Source organism: Acanthaster planci, linkage group LG06 (assembly GCF_054643075.1).
Source record: "Acanthaster planci isolate LZ-2023a linkage group LG06, COTS_SCS, whole genome shotgun sequence".
In the NCBI taxonomy this organism is placed as follows: domain Eukaryota; kingdom Metazoa; phylum Echinodermata; class Asteroidea; order Valvatida; family Acanthasteridae; genus Acanthaster; species Acanthaster planci.
In genome coordinates this window covers 9,152,294-9,170,545 of record NC_141782.1, presented here as the reverse complement: position 1 = coordinate 9,170,545, position 18,252 = coordinate 9,152,294, and the positions used below count along the sequence as shown (strand labels likewise).

At 38.8% G+C, this 18,252-nt stretch overlaps 1 protein-coding gene and 1 long non-coding RNA gene across 13 annotated transcripts in view; one reads left to right on the top strand and one right to left on the bottom strand.

The window, feature by feature from the left end:
• The window catches only part of LOC110975663 (uncharacterized), a 56,569-nt gene extending 38,696 nt beyond the window's left edge, over nt 1–17,873 (bottom strand). For 5 of the 9 annotated variants that reach the window (XM_022228330.2, XM_022228325.2, XM_022228327.2 and 2 more), the window contains exons 1-2: nt 17,794–17,873; nt 9,559–10,109 (exon numbers count right to left, since the gene is read on the bottom strand). In XM_022228330.2, coding sequence (XP_022084022.1) covers nt 9,559–9,937 — 379 coding nt within the window. In that variant the 5' untranslated portion in view covers nt 9,938–10,109; nt 17,794–17,873. Of the gene's footprint in view, nt 1–9,558; nt 10,110–10,504; nt 10,722–10,787; nt 10,811–10,840; nt 10,953–17,793 lie in introns of those variants that run through there. The other 4 variants (XM_087137593.1, XM_087137594.1, XM_022228326.2 and 1 more) reach the window with 4 other exon arrangements.
• The window catches only part of LOC147798797 (uncharacterized), a 53,866-nt gene that overhangs the window by 29,465 nt on the left and 6,149 nt on the right, over nt 1–18,252 (top strand). The window contains exon 1 of one of the 4 annotated variants that reach the window (XR_015425538.1): nt 14,536–14,723. The exons of the other annotated variants lie outside the window; for them this stretch is intronic. This is a non-coding gene — a long non-coding RNA (uncharacterized LOC147798797). Of the gene's footprint in view, nt 1–14,535; nt 14,724–18,252 lie in introns of those variants that run through there. 4 annotated transcript variants of the gene reach the window in all.

Sequence of the window (18,252 nt, the reverse complement as noted above, 5' to 3'; positions counted from 1 at the left end):
AAAAACAGTCAATCTTGAGACTGTATTTATTCCAAAACTGTTTGACTGTTGTAAAAACAGTCAAAGATTGAAATGGTTGGATTGTTCACCGTTGTCGTCTGCAAGGAAATGCAAAACAGTAAACAAATTAATGGTATGTACATGTATCAGGATTTTGGCATAAGTGGATGTATTTTAGTTTACTTACACACCAACACACCATTCACAGAGTGTGAAGAATTTCTGTGACGCAACATTACAACTGCATTGTTTGGTGGGTGGCTGCTTTTCTAAAGGTGTTGGCTCCAGCGTCTTTTTAGCTTTTTATTGCATAATTTTTAGGTAATTTTACTTCAGTCTTAAGGTCATAGTATTTGCGTGTTTTATTTATGTACAGCCTGTTGAAATCTGTTTTATGATGTACATGTAATGGGCTTTAAACAATGAATATTATTATTATGTGCACGTGCACGTACCGGTACATGTACCCCCACAACCATGACAACTGGTCTTTCATACATACAGTATATGTACCGGTACATGTACATTTAGTTCTTTACTCCTACACATGCAGACAAATACATGTACATGTACATTCATACGGTACATATACATGTATACCTAACACAACACACACTACATGTACATGTACACAACACACATTATGTACGATGAGCATACCAGTACATGTACATGTATGGGGTGATGGTATGATATGATATTGTTTTATTGTCACATCATTGTGAAATAAATTTCATCCTTGTGTGCTAAAAATTTTAAAATTAAGAAAAATACATGTACATGTACATTCCACACATTAAATGATTTTACATCGAGTGAGCTTTCAGCTTTTCCAAAAGATCAAATTTAAGATACTTAAAGGCATTTTTAATGTTAAATTGTAACAAGTAACAACTGTGGTTGTAACAAAAAGTATGCATCTTTACATGAACTTATGAATGCTAACATACATGTATACATGTATCACTTCTTAATTCTATAAGAACGATTTGGCATAAGCACCAGCATACATTGTACATTTCTCTGTACACTGGACAAGCATAATTAAATTTTCTAACATTATCCCTGATGCTGTGGCCATTCACAAAATGCTAACAATTCCTGGAACGTTTGGTTCCCCCGGCAGACAGGCTCAGTATTTGAAATACTGCAGCAATATCAGACAGACTAATGTACATGAAGCTCCTGTCCACACACAGCTGATAAACAGACATCACAACCAGAACCCCTGCCCTGCCATAGCAAATGCCTATCACAGTGGATTAGAAAGTGTCTGGATGAGGATGAATACCACGACCGGACACATAGGGTACATAAAAATAAATGTATGACAAAAGAACCAAAAATGAAACATTATCCAATGCAAATATTTTCCTGTGAAAATTCCCAATAGGGGATGTACATATATCTTCAACACATGCAACCGCGGTCCTTAAATTAAAAACAGATGTGAATGTACTGTATGTGTAAACCAAACATGTACATGTACCAGTGTTAGTACATCCAGTATTTTTCATTTTATCAGATACCGGTATATCCGGTCAAATAACATACAGTGTACATGTACAGAGAGCTTGGAGGTTAAGATACAAACTCTTCATTCTCTGATGCACGGCAGAAAATGAGGAGGGTGACTAATGCAAACTCCAGTCTCAAATGGGCACCTATCTGTCCTAGTGCTTCCGTCAGGGTTAAGACAACATACTCCAACCAAACAACTCATCAACCTTGCCAACAACCACAGTTGTCAGTCACCTGCTGAGCAGTCATATGACAGATGATGAGAAACAACACTTTCACATACAAGTACATGTACATGTACCGGTACATTAACAAAAAGATGAATGACATCAAAGTTGCAAAGTTACAGCATACATACATGAAAATGACCACTCTCCAGGAGCAAAATAGAAAGATAAAAATTGATTTAAATTGAAACAGAAAGGCCGTTAAGAATGAACAATGACTTATTCAAAAATTTGTTCAAATGCTCTGTACATGTACATTGAAAATCCCGTAAAATTACACTGACAAAACACATACAGAACATGCACACCCAAAACATAGTAATCAAATACATCTAAAAATTAAATGCAAACATGTATACTCATGTGGGTATATATATACAAGAATAATTTAACATCAAAATATATAAAAACCAGTACAACAAATATCTATAATATATCAAAATAGCATGATCAGCTACCCATTGATATTGTCTCTGCAAAAAAAAATGAAAACATCAATATCTTTTTCTCTCAAATCTCTTGGATTTTTCATATTTCTCTTCAGAAAACCCTCTGAAAAAAATGTAAATGGCTTCCAATTAAGTAAACTGCTTCATCCCAAGTAATCACACAAAGACCCCACACCACCCCCACAAAAAGGAGGGCTCCTTTCTGCACAAGTGCTCGAGCTTAAAACAAACTGTTCAATTTGGTACAGTGTATGTACATGTATGCATCATTTGCGCTACATTAGCTGAGCCGCAGACAAAGTTGAACTGTAGTACATAGACGTACAAAATGTGCATAATAGGTGAATGAGTGCAGGGTGAATTGTGTGCTACATGTACTGGTATACATGTATGTCAGGGTAGCAGGTAAGTGGGACTGGTAATTAATTCACACCTGTGCAAAATATCAATTGTATAGGTGCATGGTACCCCAAATATTTTAGTTACGCAGGGAAAGTCAGGGCGAGACTTCATGTACTGTACATGTACCCAAAATGTACATATCCACAAAACAGTCACCAGACATGCCAGAGGTTGAATGCCCCCCACATCAGTGAAGGGTAAGTGATATACATTTGTGTTGGCCTAGAGGTACCCCTTAAAATACATGTACCCATTCTGGAGTATATCAACTTTTTTACATGTACATAAAAATGTCTTAATGGTAAAAGATTTTTCCACATTTTAAAAAAAGTTGTTTGAAAAATCCTGACAAAATCTGGAAAATCCTGATAAAAAAATCCTGAAATCAGGAAAATTGCTGACCAATTTCATTCCTGAAAAGCTTTAGGATTTTGAAGAAATCACAGCGGAGGACTTTGATAAAACTACATGTACATGAACATGTATTTGCAAGTCCTCAATGCCATCTCCTCCTCTAATCCCCACCCCCAAAAAGCCTGTGCACAAGAGCTGTCTCACCACAGTCTCACACCCTATGACACTGGGTTTAAATGCCTTTGACTACATGTACATGTACAGTATGTGTGCAGTGTGAATGGGCATTTTACAATTCCCTGTGCCTCAAATACACATGTACATGTACTAGTATACAACACCTGTGCAGACTATGAAAACAAAAAGTTCCGGAACACCAACACGTGGGCTACTATCAAAATCTGGTATTATCAAAATTCACTTTTCATTTCACTTTTTGGGAGCCTGCATTACACATACATGTACAGTACATGTATAATAATGAAGTCACAACCACAGATCGTATAGCGCCACATAGCAGCGCAAGATGGGGAACTTCACCATGAATATGCGTAAAACGTTATCATCACATGGGCGCCATTCTGGTTGGACTACGACTGCGCAGTGCATGTCAACGCACAGGCGCAGGCGCCGCGACAGGCACGCACACACATGAACGTTCACACTCGAATGGCACCCATGGTGATAACACCTTTATGGCCGAATTACCCATCTTGCGCCGCTATGTGGTGCTACATGTATATAATCTTTGGTCACAACAGTACTTCGCAGTAAGAAAGGGTATGTACATGTACAAATGTACATGTATGTACATGTACATTGTATGTTTAACTGGGTAGCCAACATTGACGCATGAAAGTTTCATCTCGTCCATGCTGGGGTAGACGTACATGTGCATACATGGTGTCCATTCACAAGAAGGAATGAAGAAGGAAGCCCTTTAAGACCCGCATCAATGGAGGATGATTCTGCCTCATTTCAGTTCTGCTGTCCTTTAAACAGCATACATGTAGCTCAAGCTTCCTACACGTACGGTAATTACCCCCAATGAACATCCTCCGCATGTCCATAGCTGCTGTATGCCCCACACTCCTCTCTGACCATCCTCAGCCTAGGATCTACAACTGGGGCCATCTCTGCTCTTTGCCGTCATCAGGACTGCCAGGCATCAGCATCACCATGGTAACAGGCTAATCAATGAACAGCATGTTTGTGGCAGGTCAAGGCATTTGCCACTAAAGGACCATATAAAATTTGAGATTTTTAAAACCCCTTTCCCGAGTTCATGATTTTTGTTGATTTTTTTACATTATGAATAATGGAAAAATGCAACAAATGGCATGGGATATGCATGGCAAAATGTCACTGTCCACTAGCTGTCACAGAGACAATTGTGCATGTAGTAGTAAATCATGATTGTACTTTCTAACCTTCGTCCGCAATTTAATGGTCTCAAAATGCCATTTCTTTTTCTTGCACAGTTTACACTTGACTAATCAGCCAAGCTGATGATGCTTCAAAAGTGAAGGCAATGTTTGGAAGATGTGTGAAGTGGGGCTGTACATAGTTTGTCACTCAAACAGCTCCCGCCAAACATCATGAACACAGCTCATCAGAAAACGCTTAACCAAATTAAAGATGAACTTGTCATAGACATGTGTAATGGAAAGTAGTCCACTTTCATTTTCATGCACCAGCTTGTACACATGGGTTAACAGACACCACATGCAGTGCATACGATCTGAATGCCAATGAGCCAGTTTGGTATTCAAACGGCGCATGTTCAAAATAATTAGTCCCAGGTCATTCAGACGTGCGTACGTGTAGGTTTGCCCAATCATTGTGGCCCTATGCAGACCTTGCAAATGTGCTTTGCTCCCGAATAAGCTCACTTTACATGTACATCGCTGAACCTGCTCATTCTGATACATGTACCCGGTACATGTATACCATATCGTGAATATCAATGACAAAAAAAAATGCCAAGTTGCCTTATGTTGAACAGAAACTGTACAACTAAGGTGGAAAGCTTGCGGTCGCACCATGCAAGGATACGATCTCTTTAGTGAGTCTGTATAGTTATGAAAGTTCTGAAACCATGAGGAACTCAACGTTTCGGACAGTATGCTCTGTCCGTCGTCAGGAGACTGAAGAGATGCCGACATAGAGTGGGGCTTATAAGCTGACTGGGAGTACTGGAGTGTGACGGATGCTACTGTGTAGTCTACTGATCCGTCACACTCCCAGTCAGCTTAGAGCCCCACTCTATGTCGGCATCTCTTCAGTCTCCTGATGACGGACAGAGCATACTGTCCGGAACGTTGAGTTCCTCACGGTTCTTTTCAGAACCATACAGACTCACTAAAGAGATTGTATCTTTGCATGGTGCTACCGCAAGCTTTCCACCTTAGTTGTCTGTCACCATGAATAGTTTGAAATGCCATCAGAAACTGTACGTGTAGGGTACTCATAAAGACCATGTTTGTGTGCAACACATTTTTCTGAAAAGGCATTGCTGGGGTATGCATGTACATGTAACGTAACTTAAAGTACATGTACATGTAGTCACATGTACATGTACAACTGACATTGGTATGCAGTGTACATGTGCAAAAACAGTAATAAATGTACATACATGTACATGTGCAGTGTACACTCAAAACTTAAATTTTAAGTACGGTACAAGTACGGTACTGTACAGGTATACAATAACTTTTAAAAACACAAATGTTTAAAAAGTTACAAAATGCAGGATTCCACTTCTCCATTGACACTATTATCAAATGGTCAGATGAATAATTGGCTGGGGGAAAATACTGTACACGTACATGTACCACCACTGAACAAAGATCATATCTAGTCACGGTACCGGTACATGTAGTTAGGGTACCCCCAACAAGTGAATTTAACACTTTGTACATGTACAAATATGACGGTCAATTATAAAAGGTAAGTTGACATTATTTGTGTACGTGTAACTTAAAATAAACACAAAACAGTTCCTGCATCAGTACATGTATTTGTGTTTACCATGTGCCTTTTGGAATAAATCTTTTGAGAGTATTTTGTTCATAAACGAGATTGTCTTCTACGGTGTACGGTACGGTACATGTACATGTAGGTGTATCAGGCACAAACTTGATCAAATATTAACTGACATGGTGGTAAATGCCCCCCCATAAGGAAAAAGTACTGGTACATACTGTACATCTACCAGTAGGCCTAATACATGTATTAATAATCACGACCGACTGCCAGTAATTCACAACATACATGTACATGTACTGTACGTTGCCAGGCATGCACGAATGGATCACCATTTTTCCATGTCAGTGGCACACAACATACTGACAAACTGTCTGGTGCCCAGTGACCGAATGTCAACCCATGCGGTGTATTGACTTATTGTAATTGACCCGATGATACGACAATAGGACTAATTAGCGAGTCTGAGCGGGGGGGGGAGAGAAGAGGAATCAATAATGGATGCCATCAATAACACACCAGTTGCATCATCTGTGTAATTATCTCCTCAACATCTACTGCCCATGTACATGTATGATCTCAACGATAATACACTGTGATGCCATATGCATCTACCGCATCAGTAGGTGTCGGCTGTACATGTACCGGTATATGGCTGCAATATGGCATGCACTCTGCAATGCAGGCAAATGAGGCAACAGCCAATGGATGTGTGCGGGAGATGTCACTTTTGATCTGATAAATTAAAGGGAACTACCAGTATTCACGCATGGGAACAATTTGCTTTTCATTCAGACAAAACCAGGATAAATTTTCTCTTTCTATCCTGACATGAAAAACCACACATGAATAATTTTGGAAGCCTCAATAATAGCCTCAATAAAGATTAATTTTGGCTTTTAATTTTCAGACATTTATGGGTACATGGATCGGTACACGTACATGTACATGTACATAATTAATCTACATGTATTTGTACATGTACATACTGCACCAGTACATTGTACTAAACCAATGAATCCTATGAGTCACAAAGTTTCCTGTAAAAACTACATGTATGAGTGTTTGGCTCATACGGCTCAAATCAAATTTGAAATTAATAGACCAATAATGTAAATCACTCTACAACACTACTTTTATTGGCTCTGGCAGGTTTGGAGGTGTACTGTATGTTGGATGTGAAAAATACAATTCTGTTCATACCCGTCAAAGTAACATAAACATGTATGTGTGTATGTACATACATGTACATACATGTACATACCAGTACATGTACCTGGTACAGTACATGTACCGGTACATGATGTACATGTACGTGTATCAGTAATCACGCACACAGTCACACAATTCCATCCAAATTTTAAGATGGAGGTCCAGATTTGCCATGAATGAAAAATTAAGCAGGAACTTATACATGTACATGTACCGGTACTTGCTTGAATTCTGTGTACATGTACCTGTACCAGTATGTCATACATGTACATGTACAGTACATGTACATGTACACACAGGGCTTGTTCTTCATAAAATGGACCAAAATGCAATGTCATTTTTTCAAAACTTCTAAAAGCGTGACTTTGATTTATAAAAATGATTATTTGGGGATAATTAGGCATGATGTGTACATTTGGTGGACATTAGGTTTGCTACCAGTGCAAATCAAATGGAGTTGAATTCATTTAATGTTTTATGTCAAATTGTTTGCACCAGAAGAATTGATTTCAAAACTTCTCTCAACAAGGAGAATTCAGTATATTTTTCAACTGATGTATTTTAAAGCACATAAGAAATAACTTTAAAAAAAAAAGCCATGAAAAAAGAGCACAAAATGGACAGAAAATGATGAGAAAAGATTGGCTCTCTTCATTCTCTTACCGTTTATAATCACGGTCACTACCAGGTCTTATACCTTTCAACCACCGAAAATTTTCCTTAACTTTGACTGCATCAAAAATGTATAATGAGTACAATATGTTCGTTGCAAAAGTCATATTTGACAGAATTTTGATTAAGTTCAAGAATTTTGACAAAAAATGCATAACTTTCGAGAATGCCGAAAACGCTGTCACATGTACATGTAGTGCTTGAAAATTCCATGCATGATGTTTATTTTGTTATTTTGGAAATATCCAAGCTGAAAACTGCATTAAAATTATTAACTCTGCGCATTAGAGTTTCATCATGAATCATATTTTATGTCTTGGACGTCATTTTTTTAATCGTCATTCAGTATAACCAATTTTCTTTCAAGAAACCTTGGTCCAAAGAGAAAAATCCCAGAGCATCGCCATTAAGTGGAGGGGCTCATGAATATCGAATGAAAAAAGGCCCACTATCTGGGTTGGTGTTAAAGATCAAACAGGCCACGATGCAGCGAAACATTTCTCTAACGGCACCGGGAGATAATGATGGAAGCTGCAAAATCACCAAGATGGGTGTTTTGGACTGCGGTTTTTGGAAACGTACTTGAAGAAAATGTGATCAGTCCAGTTGTAAAATGATGATGGTTTGGTGGTGCTTTTTTGCACTCTTTTTTAAAGCTTGTGTTGTACATCGATTTTGATTTTACTCGCTGTTTTTTGCAGTCAATTTTTTGACACTATTAACAGAACTGAATGACGTTTGTGATTGCCGACTTCGACACATTCATGTACATGTACATATCAATGTCTTCACAATTGATACAGTATGCTCAACACATGTTGTGTATTGTGCAATTGGGAGTACACAGGTATAAATCGTCATTAATATTCTGCCATTATGAAATTTCATTTTATCATTAAACATGACATTAGTGCTGAGGGTAATCAGTCCATCTGCATCATTATCTGATTGTGCTGTGCCATTGGTCATATACAATGTACATGTATATGTGCTGCACTATTGTCTGATGCTATCGGTAAAATCTTCAGCTTCACTTTCCTTTTTTAATACAACTTTCAGAAAAAGAAAAGGGAATTGGTCGATGGCACCATAGAATTGACCACAAGTTGTGCAGTAAAATTAACCAGTTGTGCAAACATCGAGCAACTGCGTTGATTGACCTATCGCGCCTAACATTAACACTCAGAGCCTGTGGCACACTACATTTGTTAGAATTAACATAGTAAAACAGATGTTATGACCATCAACGTACTTGTAGATTCAATTGTTGAATACCTAATTTTGTTACTGTAAATAACTCCGTTCAGCCATTCCTACTGGTCAAGAGCCAGTCATGAGGCTGATCTTAAACCGTTGATTAAGTACCGGCTGGCTTAGTGTCACCTCATGCCATAGGCACCACGCGCCTGACAATACCAGTAAGCATGGTAAGGAAAAGACCGGGCAGGCACATATGTACATGTACTAGTACTTACATGTCATACATGTACACTTCCTTATTAACTAACCCTACCAAATGCTTCTTAAGATGTCCATCTGGAGATTTGTGAGAATTTTGCACCTAAAAGTACAGTGAAGCCATTACTGGGAGTCAGTGTCCTTCGACATTTAAAAAGTACAGAGATTGTACTGTTCATTTGTTGGGTGAGGAGATTTTAGAGATTTCTAAAAGCTTCCTTAAATGTAGATACATTAAGGAATTAAAGCTATGATGCCATTGTTACATCATGACCTACCTCCATCTGCATATGTCTCCTGCCCATATCCATCTTGCAGCCCACTGCTCCAGGTTCCTTCATAGCGTGCCCCACTAGCAAGGCTCTGTATCACGCCATATTTCCCTTTGTATCCCTGCGTCCACTCTCCGCGGTACACCCAGCGGCCCTTGTTCTCCACCCCAAGCCCGTGGCGTCGGCCATGCTCCCAGTGTCCTTCGTAGGTGTTGCCACTTGGCCAGGTGTAGACTCCTGTCACCTCAAAGCCGTAGTGCCAGGACCCGCAGTACTCCCCCTTGCCCTTGGGCCCCGTGCACACCCCATGGCCGTGAGCCTTGCCCTCCTCCCATCCGCCGCAGTAGGAGCCCCCATCATCAAAGTCAAAGCGCCCGCCGTTCATTGGGTACCAGTCGTTGGGCCACGAGAGCGCGATGCCGCGCACTCCTTCACTGCTGCGGTCAGCCCCTAGGGTTGTGCCGTTACCATCTAGACCATCAGGAGGTCTGGTGAGTATCGATCCAGGTGATCAGCCCATTGATCGGCAGACTACGGTGCTGACAGTCTAATCTCATCTGTGTGAAGACAAACACAATCTCTTCATCAATACATGAATGCTGCGGTGTTGCATCCGTTCAGCTACTGGACTTCTCATCTACATGTACAATGTACAATTGTACAATTCATTATGAACACGTTCACAGTGTAAACAGAGTCACCTGCAGGGAGCATACGTGTAAGTGTAGAGTAGCCTGTAACAAGCTCATCTTTACAATTTAGACAGGTACATGTATACCCATTCCCAGAGCCAGGCTACAGGTACAGCTGAGAGTTTACATGTACATGTAGCTCAAACGTAGTGTACATGTATGTACCAGTACAAAGCATTTAACACAGTCTAAAAATTAATAGCCATAAAAATCATAATAACAGTGAAACATATTGAGATAAATACATGAATGTCACATACACGTACGTGCAGAACAGAACCCATCAGATGAATAACTTATAAAAAGGCTTTCCCTTCTCAGTTTGCACATACTGTGCCTTGTGCATGCATCTGAAATTTACACCAGCACAGTCACTGTACGGTCCCATTTGCGTAGATCAACAATTCACCAATGCCGTGCTAAAGTCCTCCATACATGTGTCAGTATAGCAAGGCTAGCAGTCGCATACATGCATTCCGCCAACATTACCATTCCTACATGTAGTAGTGGCAGACAGGCTTGCAAACCCTTATTCAAACTCACAGCATGTGTGGACGTCAGCCACAAGTGCATTTACATGTGCAGTGAGTAGTTACCTGTACCGGTACATGTACATCTGCACCTGCATAGAACTTGTGTACAGCAATGGCTTTATCATGTAATCGCTTCAACTTGATTACTACCGTAAACCCTACACACGTCCATGTACGTTGGTTACAAAAAGCGTCACTCGAAGAGGACAGAGTAGAGAGTGGATAAATAGGCACTGCTGGCTGTTCCACTTCATGAATAATGTACAGTACACTGCTACTGAGCTATCAAGTGCTTACAGTCCCTTGTATTAGGATGGGGGGAAAGCAGTTTTCAATATTCAAACCCTTCTTTCCGGCTGTACACCAGCGTGTGTCCACTATCATGATTAATGTTTCAAAGCGGTCAATTGTTCATTCCCTTCTTCATACAGCGGCAAACAATTTTCAGAGCTATATAATTCAATCCACGTACATGTACATATGCTTTGAAGGAAGGCAAATGGAAATAGACACTGAAGGGGAGGCAAATTAGATTGCCAGTTGGGTGGACGTACATGTATGCAGGCAAGCCTACTGGAAAGAGGCTCTCTCTCATGGATGCAAATTAAAATTCTGCATGTCAGAGTTTACCGAACAGATGAGGAATTAAGTCAAATGTGTAACCACTAATGATAAAAATTTTGCATATTCCCAATGTATTGTTGTATGTACTTATAGTCTGTACACTGTGCTTGGTTGGTGAGGAAAGACGCCAACTAGAGATTTGCCTAAATTACATGTAGGAAAATAAAGCACGTACAACGTACAGGAGTTGTAATGTTTAAATGAACACACTCACAAACACTGACTGACACAATCCACAGTTTACACAAAACATTCATATTTCAAGAACTTTATTTAGAGATTAGGTTTACCGTAAGTACAAGGGTAAACAAGTGAGATTCTTAAGGACTTCAATTCATAATTTGTTACAAGTTACAGTAAGTCAAAAAATTGAAAACAGTGTCAAATTTAAGGCAACTACTGTCTTCCTGATCTGTCCACTTTCTGGTTGCAAACTCTTTTTTTGGGGGGGAGGGGTGTGAGCTTTGTTTTACTTAACGCAACTAGCCAAGTTATACTGAATTTTGATATCTTGAAAAACATCCAATACGTACACAACATGTTCACAGTTTGCAGCTGTTAAATATCCATTCAACCTCTCCACAGAGATGGCACAGTTCTAGAGCCAGTATTTTGGGGAGGTACATGTAATCAGACACTTCGCACGAGACATCATCTTTTAACTTTCACTACTGCTCTTTAACTATGGGAGCAAAAAGAAACAAAATTCAATATAAATGCGCATAATGACCCTGCAAAATGATCATGGACTAATCATTCAATTAAACAAAATGTTATTGCAGAATCGCAACTCCAACATTTTCCAAAGGTCGGGGGGAGGGGGGCTAGATAAAAGTTGGGGGAGGGCTAAAGTCCCCCAGCCCCCTGCCATAATAGCACTTTGTTCCTAAGTCATACATGTACATCTACATGTTACACACATTATGTACATGTTATTTTGGAGACATTTTGGCCTATTTTCTCAAATTCAGACTGCCAAGGGAGATGGGATGAATACAGGAATCAAAGCTGGCCATTTAACTTGCCGACAACACCTCCAACCAAATTTCCAGAGAGATGCTGTCAGTTCTGCAGCAAGTCAAACACAGGAGGCAAACTTAATGTATATGTACATGTACATGTCGTTCTGATTACATTTTCAGTAAAGTACACACATGTACTGCATGCACTGCCGGAGGGTGCACAGAGACTATCAGTCTTTTGATGAAAACAAGTCAATGCTGGAACATCCAAGGCTCAAAATAAAACCCCAACCACTCTGACGATTAATGTACATTTACATGTACACATACATGTACATGCGGATTTAAACTGTTTGCACATTGTTACCGTTTTCATGAAGAGACAAGTTGACCCGAAACTAAGATTTTTCTTAAATGTCTTTTTTTTTTGCTAAATCAACTTGGTTATGCGATGCCTTACAACATGGTGTGATCATTTTCCACCAACTCTACTAAAAGCAGCCAAATCAAGATGATCCCCTTGGGGCAAAATTTGACTAAAAGTACATTTTTCATTTTCCGGAAGAGACAAATTTTCTTCCATAGATACAGCATTAGCAATAAAGGGTAAACCATGGGCAAAACTTGCTTTTGCTGTTTTCATGACGACACAAATTTGACTCCAGAAATGTATACAAATTAAACAATATTACACCTGGCACACGCTAATGCATGTACATGTACTGTGCCTGCCATTTTCATGAAGAGACAAAAGTCACATGCATTTTACCATTTTCGCGAACAGAGGAAAGATCACGCTGAGCGGTTTTAAACGTGCGCTTAAGACCAGCTCATTCCATTCTCCTCAGCAAGTCTTAAACTTTAGTTTAAACTAAAGTTTGACTGGCCAAGCACACAGATGTATATTTATTCACATTCCTTTTTATTCAAATAGCTTTTCATTAGAGAGTCAAAAGAAGTCAATATACAATGTATGGCTGATTTCCAATGATTTTGTTCTAGAATTTTACTTTCATTTTGCCAAAAATGCGCGTGTTTGGTACGTCACGTGCACACAGACTCTTGAACAATCAGACTCGATTAAACTGTCTCGTATCCATGTACCAGTGCATGATTTACACAACGGTCATTATCACTTCTCAGTGGGCATTATCAAATGTTAATATATGGCTAAGTTGCATGTTGTTGAATAGGGAGACTGTCTGAAGTATTTATGAATTGATTTTTATAAATATTATTTTATAGTCATGTCATTTAAGATCCCTTCTTTCGTGGAGTAGCATTGGTTAAGTCGAAGGAATGCTAAATACATGGGAAATAAGCATTTAATTAGAAAAGAGACTAATTTCAAATGTGATTTTCACAAATCTTAGGTTTTATTCTACCGTGAGACTTTTGTCTGTGAAGAGTGACAACATGTACTGTACCATACATGTGCACACAATGTATGTACATGTATCTCATTTACACAAAACTTTTTCAGCTAGTTGTAGCTGATAAATTGGAAGAAGTTGCACCGTGTAAAATGTGTACATGTGCTTGCTTCACCTGTAGTGGAAAGGATGGGATCTCCTAACCATTTAGATATTTTATGAATACAAAATTACACGCACATGAAATCTTTTGAAAATGACAGCTCAAGAAAGTACATGGGGATACTGATATTTGTATTTTTTGGCTGGGGAATAAATTTATGATGGGACATTGAGATCAGCAAAAAACCCTGTAAGACATTCTTGGCAAATCAAGAAATAAAAACTATGAACCATGAGGTTAATTATTAGCAGGAGGTTAATCATATTTGTAAGATGTCAAAAACTTAACTTTGGCAGGCCTCATATTGGTTTATGTTGTTCCACTATTTTGTCTTAAATTTTTCAAAGCCTCCAACAATTTTTTTTAACCCTAACTCTGATACAACGTTGCCCTGCCAACAAATAATTTGACTCACAATTCATGTGATAGGTAAATTAAGCCAAATCTCCAAGGCTTGAACTTGAAATCTTGAACATTAGCAAGATGGGGGTAAGCCACCACCCATCCTTTTTCTTGGGGTATGCGCACATGTGCTGTGTCTTTTTCCTACATGTTTACTAACTTTGAAGACAAAATCTTTCACCTGAATGAGTGCAAATGTGTCCAGCTCACTTGTCTGGATTTTGTAACCATTTTGGGACCCCCTCCCTTGTAAAATGCTTAGTGTACCCTATTCATGAATGCTGAATCTGTCAATGAGTGATACATGTACAATGTTTCCTTTCAGTTTCACTGCTACGTTACAATGAAAGGAGCTGCCTGCTACATGTCCAGGTTCCTGTTCATCGCTCACTCACATAAAGAAAAAATCTGCAGGCCACACGGTAAATGGACCCACGTGTATAAGTACTGTACCGGAATTTCAGCAGATTGTTTTAGAACAATGCAACAAATATTGATCTTATAGATGTTAACAATTTAAAATAATGATTAATAATATAGCAAATTGCTCAGCCCTACAAACTGTGCAGCAAATGCCGGGGGGGGAGAGAAGGGGATCGTTCAAACAAACAAAAACACTCTCTGCTGCCTATGCACTTACTGTCAAGTGGCCAATCTCTGTTGGCTATCTGCAAAGTGTGATCCAATGATGAGGAGATGAATTTTGAGGGGGGGTGTTAAGTGTTCTCCATAATCACCTCTGCGGGACAGGCAGGTGCTCAGGTGATGCATGTGTGTCTTGCTTTCCCCCATGAGGTCTCGCAAATCGTCGTATTTTACAGCTTGTTTTTCACCTGCCCCTACCTCATGCACTGGTCAAAATTTCCCTGAGGGATGCAAGGCCTTGTTTTCAAAGGTGTTTTTGGTAATACGCTCTTCTTTTTCAGCTTTTTTTTGTGCTGTATCTCTCTCTCAGAAAATATGAAATGCAATGCATGTTACAGGCAGACAGGTAATGGTACACCGGAGTTAAGCTATCAAGGTGAATGACTTCTATCAGGCATGCAAAGTCAACAGTTACAAGTCAAGTGATGACTAGAAGAGATGCTAAGTCACTTTATCTAGACCAAAATATTTAAAGGTTTGAGGCTGTCCTTCATGTAGGTCTTAAGTTGTCTCTAATGTATACATGTATACATTTATGATATGGATACAGTAAACATGTACATTACATGCACATACATGTACAAATTTAGAATGAACACCAGTGCACTTTTTAAATTTACAGCGTGAGTTTGAAGTTGGTTGCCAGAAGTAATCTCAAGTCATGAAGCACTATAACATTTGAGTATGATCAAACTTTCACCTGGCACATACCGGTACATGTACATTTGCTAAATTACATGTGTGCAAAACTGTGCACTTTTGTTCGTCATGTCCAAGCGGTGTCTCAGTCTTCTGAATTTTGCTAATGGTGACAGCACACCATTGAAAAGCTTCATGTATTCCTTGTCAGATTGAGATCACAAAATCCTTTTAAGCTTGAGTTTGCAAATTGGTATGTTACATGTGCCAGAGGGGGGTACCTGTCCATGAATGTCAAGAACGTTACAAACACTCGAGGATGTTTCAAACTTTTTTTAAAACAATGTTAAAGCATACATGTATATCTGTACATGCTTCCTTTTTCTCCAAGTCTGACACATAGGAATTTGAAAAATCCAATGCATATGGGTCTGTCCACACTAAAAGGCACATTTGCATGACATTCAATACAAATTTCCAAGTGTAAAATTTTGACATTATCTTTTGCTTCCATGTACATTCATTGTACATGTATGTCTTCACTGTTTCTGATTGTTGCCAGAAAAGGTAAAGATAAATTGAGCAGTATTTGAGAAAGTTTATTCTTGAAGATATAATGTTTGTCACATGAACAGACACTTTATTTCTTAAATATGAAAATTAAATTCAAAATACAATTGAAAATTACCTGCAATGTATTAAATACTCCGTTTATGTACTTTTAGAAACTTTAATTATCTTGGAAAAACAATTCCAGTGTAGATAACACTGAAATTTATTTCAAGAATAAAATGTACTGTTTGTCACTGGACAGACATCAAGTATGTCACATGGACAGACATTTTTCTGATGTTTGAATTAGAGCATAAAAAAAGAATTGTTCACAACCAAACTTGTTTGTTTTCAGTTTTCAAAATCATTTTTATTAAAAGACTTTAAACTTCACAGAACACAATGTAAGTTTTTTCTCAATGAGTAACATTTGTCACATATAACCCAGGGACAGACAGTCTTCTTACGTTCATTTAGCAAAATAACCCGACTTTTTCCAATTAATTGTTTGTTATTTTATTTAATTTGGTTTTGCAATAAATGTACACTATACATGTATATGTACTCAAAGATTTTACATTAAGAGGGAAAAAAGTTGTGACAAACGTTACAAAATGGTGGACAGACATTTGCCATTTCTAAAATCAAATCTTAATTCTGTTGTCTGATAGAAAAAAGCACAAATATGTTGTAAACTATTATTGTAAAAAACTTTTCTCATGGAGATTGTTGAGGTTATCTGCCCAAGAAATGGAAAAATCAGCCTGTTTCATGTTTGTCACTCTGTAGACAGACACCATGACATACGTTAAAAAATCAATATTAATAAATAAAAATTATAAAAATGATCTGTAAGCCTTTGAGCACAATAAGACTGAAATCTTACATGTACATGTCTTATGAATTTGAGATTTAAAACAATATTCTAATTAAGTAATTTCTAAACCTTCGTGGCAGTAAACTACCGGTAACAATGAAATAGATTTATCATTAGAATATTTTGACTACACAGGCCTACTCTGGCACATCGGCATGATCGGGAAATCCGCAGTTGACATGATCATAATGATCGATGTGTAACGTTAGGGCCTACATTTTTTAGGCCTACGTGTAGGCCTTTGCGGGCTGGACTGGACCTTCTCCAAAAGCAAAACTGAGCCCAATTAGGCCTAATCGCAAGTCCGTTTTAAGGTTAAAACTGTATCCATGATATGTCATTCGATCTCACTTATTGAATCGTGAATCGCAAAAAGAGTGAAAGACTTGCACGATCAACATGTGATGTTTAACATCACGTCACTAGAAATACCGGTCGGCATTTACGGTAAGTTCGTGGAGGGCACGCGGCAAATGTCATGACTGTGCCCCTAACCCTGCGGTTGAAGCTACAATGTACATGTACACTGTACATGCACATGTAGGCCTGGGCCTGGTTGTGTCCTTCCTCCATGTCGCAGTGATCATACACTATTACACGTCATATGCCATCATTCATCAAAAAGCATGAAAAAACTTCATATCCACAGTGACTCTCAACTTCATTAATTACAAGCTTTCTCATCAATTGTCCTTTTCTTAATTAAACGTTCATCTCGAAAATCTGAGGGTTTGCAATCCACCAAAATGTAGAAATAAGTAACAGGAATCAGCACTAACCTGATCAGGAGCTACATCTAGATGCACGCGGCATACCCTGTTTGTCAATTTTATGGACAAGTCCATTATCTCATAGGTAGTCCGGAAGATGCACCGTACCACCTCGCTCAACTCACCCTCTCAAGATAATGGTGGGCTCCGTGCGGACCTGGGAAGATATGGGGCGGGCCTGTGAGTGCAATATATGGGGGCAAATTTTATTTTTGGAGGTGATCCGGATGGGTGGACGTAGCAGATACGTGGTCAACACAAGCAAAGAAAATTAGGCTCTGGAGACCTGTCACACAAATTTGTCTCCATGCAAAACAAAAACAAAGAAAAATCAAGTTCATAAAGCAAGTCAAATTATTATGCTGTGGACTTGTCAGTGTGGACTGGATGCAAGTTCAGCATCTGGTGTGCTTTTTGATCTCATCAAACACTCTTTACCCGCCTGGAGACCATTTCATTCCCTCAGCC